The sequence below is a fragment of the Anomaloglossus baeobatrachus genome, chromosome 6, assembly GCF_048569485.1.
Source record: "Anomaloglossus baeobatrachus isolate aAnoBae1 chromosome 6, aAnoBae1.hap1, whole genome shotgun sequence".
Lineage (NCBI taxonomy): Eukaryota > Metazoa > Chordata > Amphibia > Anura > Aromobatidae > Anomaloglossus > Anomaloglossus baeobatrachus.
Genome location: NC_134358.1, coordinates 570787528 through 570797096, shown reverse-complemented (window position 1 = coordinate 570797096; position 9569 = coordinate 570787528). Strand labels below are relative to the sequence as shown.

General features: G+C 58.2%; 1 protein-coding gene across 2 annotated transcripts in view; it reads left to right on the top strand.

Annotated features, from left to right (window-relative positions):
• Positions 1 to 3198: 3198 nt before the first annotated feature.
• Positions 3199 to 9569, top strand: part of LOC142244652 (transmembrane inner ear expressed protein-like) — a 94406-nt gene continuing 88035 nt past the window's right edge. Inside the window, exon 1 of one of the 2 annotated variants that reach the window (XM_075316917.1) lies at positions 3199 to 3567. In XM_075316917.1, coding sequence (XP_075173032.1) covers positions 3415 to 3567 — 153 coding nt within the window. In that variant the 5' untranslated portion in view covers positions 3199 to 3414. The remainder of the gene's footprint in view (positions 3568 to 9569) is intronic. The other variant, XM_075316919.1, reaches the window with a different exon arrangement.

Genomic DNA, 9569 nt, shown 5'->3' with positions numbered 1-9569 from the left:
CTGTGCTCGCTGCTGTCAGTCTCTGGGGCTGGTGTCCATCCTCCCTGTGTCTCCTGTGCTCGCTGTTGTCAGTCTCTGGGGCTGGTCCTCCCTGTGTCTCCTGTGCTCGCTGTTGTCAGTCTCTGGGGCTGGTCCTCCCTGTGTCTCCTGTGCTCGCTGCTGTCAGTCTCTGGGGCTGGTGTCCATCCTCCCTGTGTCTCCTGTGCTCGCTGTTGTCAGTCTCTGGGGCTGGTCCTCCCTGTGTCTCCTGTGCTCGCTGCTGTCAGTCTCTGGGGCTGGTGCTCCCTGTGTCTCCTGTGCTCGCTGTTGTCAGTCTCTGGGGCTGGTGCTCCCTGTGTCTCCTGTGCTCGCTGCTGTCAGTCTCTGTGGCTGGGGTCCATCCTCCCTGTGTCTCCTGTGCTCGCTGTTGTCAGTCTCTGGGGCTGGTCCTCCCTGTGTCTCCTGTGCTCGCTGTTGTCAGTCTCTGTGGCTGGGGTCCATCCTCCCTGTGTCTCCTGTGCTCGCTGTTGTCAGTCTCTGGGGCTGGTGCTCCCTGTGTCTCCTGTGCTCGCTGCTGTCAGTCTCTGGGGCTGGTCCTCCCTGTGTCTCCTGTGCTCGCTGTTGTCAGTCTCTGTGGCTGGGGTCCATCCTCCCTGTGTCTCCTGTGCTCGCTGTTGTCAGTTTCTGTGGCTGGGGTCCATCCTCCCTGTGTCTCCTGTGCTCGCTGCTGTCAGTCTCTGGGGCTGGTGCTCCCTGTGTCTCCTGTGCTCGCTGCTGTCAGTCTCTGGGGCTGGTCCTCCCTGTGTCTCCTGTGCTCGCTGCTGTCAGTCTCTGGGGCTGGTCCTCCCTGTGTCTCCTGTGCTCGCTGCTGTCAGTCTCTGTGGCTGGGGTCCATCCTCCCTGTGTCTCCTGTGCTCGCTGTTGTCAGTCTCTGGGGCTGGTCCTCCCTGTGTCTCCTGTGCTCGCTGCTGTCAGTCTCTGGGGCTGGTCCTCCCTGTGTCTCCTGTGCTCGCTGCTGTCAGTCTCTGGGGCTGGTCCTCCCTGTGTCTCCTGTGCTCGCTGTTGTCAGTCTCTGTGGCTGGGGTCCATCCTCCCTGTGTCTCCTGTGCTCGCTGTTGTCAGTCTCTGGGGCTGGTCCTCCCTGTGTCTCCTGTGCTCGCTGCTGTCAGTCTCTGGGGCTGGTCCTCCCTGTGTCTCCTGTGCTCGCTGCTGTCAGTCTCTGGGGCTGGTCCTCCCTGTGTCTCCTGTGCTCGCTGTTGTCAGTCTCTGTGGCTGGGGTCCATCCTCCCTGTGTCTCCTGTGCTCGCTGTTGTCAGTCTCTGTGGCTGGGGTCCATCCTCCCTGTGTCTCCTGTGCTCGCTGCTGTCAGTCTCTGGGGCTGGTCCTCCCTGTGTCTCCTGTGCTCGCTGCTGTCAGTCTCTGTGGCTGGGGTCCATCCTCCCTGTGTCTCCTGTGCTCGCTGTTGTCAGTCTCTGGGGTCCATCCTCCCTGTGTCTCCTGTGCTCGCTGTTGTCAGTCTCTGGGGTCCATCCTCCCTGTGTCTCCTGTGCTCGCTGTTGTCAGTCTCTGGGGCTGGTCCTCCCTGTGTCTCCTGTGCTCGCTGTTGTCAGTCTCTGTGGCTGGTCCTCCCTGTGTCTCCTGTGCTCGCTGCTGTCAGTCTCTGGGGCTGGTCCTCCCTGTGTCTCCTGTGCTCGCTGCTGTCAGTCTCTGGGGCTGGTCCTCCCTGTGTCTCCTGTGCTCGCTGTTGTCAGTCTCTGGGGCTGGTCCTCCCTGTGTCTCCTGTGCTCGCTGCTGTCAGTCTCTGGGGCTGGTCCTCCCTGTGTCTCCTGTGCTCGCTGCTGTCAGTCTCTGGGGCTGGTCCTCCCTGTGTCTCCTGTGCTCGCTGTTGTCAGTCTCTGGGGCTGGTCCTCCCTGTGTCTCCTGTGCTCGCTGTTGTCAGTCTCTGGGGCTGGTCCTCCCTGTGTCTCCTGTGCTCGCTGTTGTCAGTCTCTGGGGCTGGTCCTCCCTGTGTCTCCTGTGCTCGCTGTTGTCAGTCTCTGGGGCTGGTCCTCCCTGTGTCTCCTGTGCTCGCTGCTGTCAGTCTCTGGGGCTGGTCCTCCCTGTGTCTCCTGTGCTCGCTGTTGTCAGTCTCTGGGGCTGGTCCTCCCTGTGTCTCCTGTGCTCGCTGCTGTCAGTCTCTGGGGCTGGTCCTCCCTGTGTCTCCTGTGCTCGCTGCTGTCAGTCTCTGTGGCTGGGGTCCATCCTCCCTGTGTCTCCTGTGCTCGCTGCTGTCAGTCTCTGGGGCTGGTCCTCCCTGTGTCTCCTGTGCTCGCTGCTGTCAGTCTCTGGGGCTGGTCCTCCCTGTGTCTCCTGTGCTCGCTGCTGTCAGTCTCTGGGGCTGGTCCTCCCTGTGTCTCCTGTTCTCGCTGTTGTCAGTCTCTGGGGCTGGTCCTCCCTGTGTCTCCTGTGCTCGCTGTTGTCAGTCTCTGTGGCTGGTCCTCCCTGTGTCTCCTGTGCTCGCTGCTGTCAGTCTCTGGGGCTGGTCCTCCCTGTGTCTCCTGTGCTCGCTGCTGTCAGTCTCTGGGGCTGGTCCTCCCTGTGTCTCCTGTGCTCGCTGCTGTCAGTCTCTGGGGCTGGTCCTCCCTGTGTCTCCTGTGCTTGCTGTTGTCAGTCTCTGGGGCTGGTCCTCCCTGTGTCTCCTGTGCTCGCTGTTGTCAGTCTCTGTGGCTGGTCCTCCCTGTGTCTCCTGTGCTCGCTGCTGTCAGTCTCTGGGGCTGGTCCTCCCTGTGTCTCCTGTGCTCGCTGCTGTCAGTCTCTGGGGCTGGTCCTCCCTGTGTCTCCTGTGCTCGCTGTTGTCAGTCTCTGGGGCTGGTCCTCCCTGTGTCTCCTGTGTTCGCTGCTGTCAGTCTCTGGGGCTGGTCCTCCCTGTGTCTCCTGTGCTCGCTGTTGTCAGTCTCTGTGGCTGGTCCTCCCTGTGTCTCCTGTGCTCGCTGCTGTCAGTCTCTGGGGCTGGTCCTCCCTGTGTCTCCTGTGCTCGCTGCTGTCAGTCTCTGGGGCTGGTCCTCCCTGTGTCTCCTGTGCTCGCTGTTGTCAGTCTCTGGGGCTGGTCCTCCCTGTGTCTCCTGTGCTCGCTGTTGTCAGTCTCTGGGGCTGGTCCTCCCTGTGTCTCCTGTGCTCGCTGCTGTCAGTCTCTGGGGCTGGTCCTCCCTGTGTCTCCTGTGCTCGCTGCTGTCAGTCTCTGGGGCTGGTCCTCCCTGTGTCTCCTGTGTTCGCTGCTGTCAGTCTCTGGGGCTGGTCCTCCCTGTGTCTCCTGTGCTCGCTGTTGTCAGTCTCTGGCTCTTCCCTGCCCCCTCCCGTGTAAATGACACCAGGCTCATTAATTAGACATCCTCTGGGATGAGGCGACATCTCCGGCCTGTGCGAGCAGCGAGAGGCTGAGCCCGAGGAGGAGGGAAGATGGCGAAGACCCCGGAGCGGAGGACCCCGGAGCGGAGGACCCCGGAGCGGAGGACCCCGGAGCGGAGGACCCCGGAGCGGAGGACCCTGCTGCTGCTGCCCCATGTGCTGCTGCTGCTGTGTGTGCGGGGCTCGCAGGGGCAGATGGTGGAGGTGAGAGGAGCTGCAGCTGCAGAGCATTGCTCCCATTATTGTGTGCCACTCACAGCATGGACACCAGTCACTGCGGGGCTAGGAGCAAAGTTTCTGTGGGAGAATGAAAGAGAAGTGACCGGAGGATACAGCGTATCTGTCCCGTGTGTATCCATCCCCTGTGTGTATCCATCCCCTGTGTGTGTGTATCTCCTGTGTGTATATATCCCCTGTGTGTGTATATATCCCCTGTGTGTGTATATATCCCCTGTGTGTATCCCCTGTGTGTGTGTGTGTGTGTCTCCTGTGTGTGTGTCTCCTGTGTGTGTGTATGTGTGTGTATCCCCTGTGTGTGTATATATCCCTGTGTGTATCCCCTGTGTGTGTGTGTGTGTGTGTCTCCTGTGTGTGTGTGTCTCCTGTGTGTGTGTATGTGTGTGTATCCCCTGTGTGTGTATATATCCCCTGTGTGTATATATCCCCTGTGTGTGTATATATCCCCTGTGTGTATATATCCCCTGTGTGTGTATATATCCCCTGTGTGTATCCCCTGTGTGTGTGTGTGTCCCCTGTGTGTGTGTGTCCCCTGTATGTGTGTATGTGTGTGTATATATCCCCTGTGTGTATCCCCTGTGTGTGTGTGTGTCCCCTGTGTGTGTGTGTGTGTATCCCCTGTGTGTGTCCCCTGTGTGTGTGTATCACCTGTGTGTGTGTATCCCCTGTGTGTGTGTGTATCCCCTGTGTGTGTATCCCCTGTGTGTGTGTATCCCCTGTGTGTGTGTATCCCCTGTGTGTGTATCCCCTGTGTGTGTCCCCTGTGTGTGTGTGTGTGTATCCCCTGTGTGTGTGTGTATCCCCTGTGTGTGTCCCCTGTGTGTGTGTATCCCCTCTGTGTATCCCCTGTGTGTGTATCCCCTGTGTGTGTATCCCCTGTGTGTGTATCCATCCCCTGTGTGTATATATCCCCTGTGTGTATCCCCTGTGTGTTTGTGTGTGTCCCCTGTGTGTGTGTATCCCCTGTGTGTGTGTATCCCCTGTGTGTGTGTGTGTGTGTGTGTGTGTATCCCCTGTGTGTATATATCCCCTGTGTGTGTCCCCTGTGTGTGTGTGTGTATCCCCTGTGTGTGTGTGTGTGTCCCCTGTGTGTGTGTGTATCCCCTGTGTGTGTGTGTGTGTGTCCCCTGTGTGTGTCCCCTGTGTTTGTGTATCCCCTCTGTGTATCCCCTGTGTGTTTATCCCCTGTGTGTGTATCCCCGTGTGTGTGTATCCCCTGTGTGTGTGTGTGTGTGTGTATCCCCTGTGTGTATCCCTTGTGTGTGTGTATCCCTTGTGTGTGTGTATCCCTTGTGTGTGTGTGTATCCCCTGTGTGTGTGTATCCCCTGTGTGTGTGTATCCCCTGTGTGTGTATCCCCTGTGTGTGTGTGTATCCCCTGTGTGTGTGTGTATCCCCTCTGTGTGTGTGTGTATCCCCTGTGTGTGTATCCCCTGTGTGTGTGTGTATCCCCTGTGTGTGTGTATCCCTTGTGTGTGTGTATCCCCTGTGTGTGTGTATCCCCTATGTGTGTGTATCCCCTATGTGTGTATCCATCCACTGTGTGTGTATCCCCTGTGTGTGTGTGTGTGTATCCCCTGTGTGTATCCCTTGTGTGTGTGTATCCCTTGTGTGTGTGTATCCCTTGTGTGTGTGTATCCCTTGTGTGTGTGTGTATCCCCTCTGTGTGTGTGTGTGTATCCCCTGTGTGTGTATCCCCTGTGTGTGTGTGTGTATCCCCTGTGTGTGTGTGTATCCCCTCTGTGTGTGTGTGTATCCCCTGTGTGTGTATCCCCTGTGTGTGTGTGTATCCCCTGTGTGTGTGTATCCCCTCTGTGTGTGTGTATCCCCTGTGTGTGTATCCCCTGTGTGTGTGTGTATCCCCTGTGTGTGTGTATCCCTTGTGTGTGTGTATCCCCTGTGTGTATCCCCTGTGTGTGTGTATCCCTTGTGTGTGTGTATCCCTTGTGTGTGTGTATCCCCTGTGTGTGTGTATCCATCCACTGTGTGTGTGTGTATCCCCTGTGTGTGTATCCCCTGTGTGTATCCCCTGTGTGTATTGTATATCCCCTAAATACAGTGTATATATTGTGTATCCCCTATGAGTGTCCCCCATATATATCCCCTGTATATACTGTCTATCCCCTAAATAGTGTATGTATTGTATCCCCTGTGTCCCCCCTGTATAAGCTGTGTATATAATGTATCCCCTGTGTGCATCGCCTGTATATACTCAGTATTTTTTGTATCCCCTGTATATACTAAGTACACAATGTTTCTCCTTTATATGTCCCCGTGTGTATCCCCTGTGTGTGTGTATCACCTGTGCATGTGTATCCCCTGTGTGTGTGTATCACCTGTGCATGTGTATCCCCTGTGTGTGTATCACCTGTGTGTGTGTATCACCTGTGTGTGTGTATCCCCTGTGTGTGTGTGTATCACCTGTGCATGTGTATCCCCTGTGTGTGTGTATCACCTGTGCATGTGTATCCCCTGTGTGTGTGTATCACCTGTGTGTGTGTATCACCTGTGTGTGTGTATCCCCTGTGCATGTGTATCCCCTGTGCGTGTGTATCCCCTGTGTGTGTGTATCCCCTGTGTGTGTGTATCCCCTGTGTGTGTGTATCCCCTGTGTGTGTGTATCACCTGTGTGTGTGTATCACCTGTGCGTGTGTATCCCCTGTGTGTGTGTATCACCTGTGTGTGTGTATCACCTGTGTGTGTGTATCCCCTGTGCATGTGTATCCCCTGTGCGTGTGTATCCCCTGTGTGTGTGTATCCCCTGTGTGTGTGTATCCCCTGTGTGTGTGTATCCCCTGTGTGTGTGTATCACCTGTGTGTGTGTATCACCTGTGCGTGTGTATCCCCTGTGTGTGTGTATCCCCTGTGCATGTGTATCCCCTGTGTGTGTGTATCCCCTGTGTGTGTATATCCCCTGTGTGTGTGTATCACCTGTGTGTGTGTATCCCCTGTGCATGTGTATCCCCTGTGTGTGTGTATCCCCTGTGTGTGTGTATCCCCTGTGTGTGTGTATCCCCTGTGCATGTGTATCCCCTGTGTGTGTGTATCCCCTGTGTGTGTGTATCCCCTGTGTGTGTGTATCCCCTGTGCATGTGTATCCCCTGTGTGTGTGTATCCCCTGTGCGTGTGTATCCCCTGTGTGTGTGTATCCCCTGTGTGTGTGTATCCCCTGTGTGTGTGTGTATCCCCTGTGTGTGTGTATCCCCTGTGCGTGTGTATCCCCTGTGCGTGTGTATCCCCTGTGTGTGTGTATCCCCTGTGTATGTGTATCCCCTGTGTGTGTGTATCCCCTGTGTGTGTGTATCCCCTGTGTATGTGTATCCCCTGTGTGTGTGTATCCCCTGTGTGTGTGTATCCCCTGTGCATGTGTATCCCCTGTATATACTGAGTATATAATGTATCCCCTGAATATGGTGTATACAATGTGTCCTCGGCCCCCGCTGATCCTGGGGTGATGTCCTCGGTGTTACCCCCGGCCCCCGCTGATCCTGGGGTGATGTGCTCGGTGTTACCCCCGGCCCCCGCTGATCCTGGGGTGATGTGCTCGGTGTTACCCCCGGCCCCCGCTGATCCTGGGGTGATGTGCTCGGTGTTATCCCCCCGGCCCCCGCTGATCCTGGGGTGATGTGCTCGGTGTTACCCCCGGTCCCCGCTGATCCTGGGGTGATGTGCTCGGTGTTACCCCCCGGCCCCCGCTGATCCTGGGTGATGTGCTCGGTGTTACCCCCGGCCCCCGCTGATGCTGGGGTGATGTGCTCGGTGTTACCCCCCGGCCCCCGCTGATCCTGGGGTGATGTGCTCGGTGGTATCCGCACCCCCCGGCCCCCGCTGATCCTGGGGTGATGTGCTCGGTGTTACCCCCCGGCCCCCGCTGATCCTGGGTGATGTGCTCGGTGTTATCACCCCGGCCCCCGCTGATCCTGGGGTGATGTGCTCGGTGTTATCACCCCGGCCCCCGCTGATCCTGGGGTGATGTGCTCGGTGTTATCCCCCCGGCCCCCGCTGATCCTGGGGTGATGTGCTCGGTGTTACCCCCCGGCCCCCGCTGATCCTGGGTGTTGTGCTCGGTGTTACCCCCCGGCCCCCGCTGATCCTGGGGTGATGTGCTCGGTGTTACCCCCCGGCCCCCGCTGATCCTTGGGTGATGTGCTCGGTGTTACCCCCCGGCCCCCGCTGATCCTGGGGTGATGTGCTCGGTGTTACCCCCCGGCCCCCGCTGATCCTGGGGTGATGTGCTCGGTGTTACCCCCCGGCCCCCGCTGATCCTGGGTGATGTGCTCGGTGTTACCCCCGGCCCCCGCTGATCCTGGGGTGATGTGCTCGGTGTTACCCCCCGGCCCCCGCTGATCCTGGGTGATGTGCTCGGTGTTACCCCCGGCCCCCGCTGATCCTGGGGTGATGTGCTCGGTGTTACCCCCCGGCCCCCGCTGATCCTGGGGTGATGTGCTCGGTGTTACCCCCCGGCCCCCGCTGATCCTGGGTGATGTGCTCGGTGTTACCCCCCGGCCCCCGCTGATCCTGGGGTGATGTGCTCGGTGTTACCCCCGACCCCCGCTGATCCTGGGGTGATGTGCTCGGTGTTATCCCCCCGGCCCCCGCTGATCCTGGGGTGATGTGCTCGGTGTTACCCCTCGGCCCCCGCTGATCCTGGGGTGATGTGCTCGGTGTTACCCCCGGTCCCCGCTGATCCTGGGGTGATGTGCTCGGTGTTACCCCCGGCCCCCGCTGATCCTGGGGTGATGTGCTCGGTGTTACCCCCCGGCCCCCGCTGATCCTGGGGTGATGTGCTCGGTGTTACCCCCGGCTCCCGCTGATCCTGGGGTGATGTGCTCGGTGTTACCCCCCGGCCCCCGCTGATCCTGGGGTGATGTGCTCGGTGTTACCCCCCGGCTCCCGCTGATCCTGGGGTGATGTGCTCGGTGTTACCCCCCGGCTCCCGCTGATCCTGGGGTGATGTGCTCGGTGTTACCCCCCGGCCCCCGCTGATCCTCGGGTGATGTGCTCGGTGTTACCCCCGGCCCCCGCTGATCCTGGGGTGATGTGCTCGGTGTTATCTGCACCCCCGGCCCCCGCTGATCCTGGGGTGATGTGCTCGGTGTTATCTGCACCCCCGGCCCCCGCTGATCCTGGGGTGATGTGCTCGGTGTTATCTGCACCCCCGGTGCTCGGTGTTGTCCCCCGGCCGTCCTGCGTGTTCCCCTGTGACGTGGGCTCCGCTGTCATCTGTCAGGAATTCGCTCCAATATTCGGGAGATAAAGTGCGGATTTATAGAAATCCATCAATGTGTCATGAATGATTCGTGTTTCCAGGAAACCTGTGCCACCGTCCTGTGTAATCCCTATTAATCCCTATTAATCCCTTGTAATCTTCTGCCTCATTATATGGAGCAGGCGGGCGATCGCAGATCAGGGAGTGAGGAGGGCTCTGATTATGACACTTTGTAACATTGAAATATTTGTCATTTATTAACATTTTCTGACGTTTGCTGACGTTTCATCCTGTTTGAAAAAAATCTGAGGAGCAAAAAACAAACAGTGACCCCCAACTATCCTCACAGCGACCCCCAACTATCCTCACAGCGACCCCCAACTATCCTCACAGGGACCCCCAACTATCCTCACAGCGACCCCCAACTATCCTCACAGCGACCCCCAACTATCCTCACAGCGACCCCCAACTATCCTCACAGGGACCACCAACTATCCTCACAGCGACCCCCAACTATCCTCACAGCGACCCCCAACTATCCTCACAGTGACCCCAACTATCCTCACAGTGACCCCCAACTATCCTCACAGTGACCCCCAACTATCCTCACAGTGACCCCAACTATCCTCACAGTGACCCCCAACTATCCTCACAGTGACCCCCAACTATCCTCACAGTGACCCCCAGCTATCCTCACAGTGACCCCCAGCTATCCTCACAGTGACCCCCAGCTATCCTCACAGTGACCCCCAACTATCCTC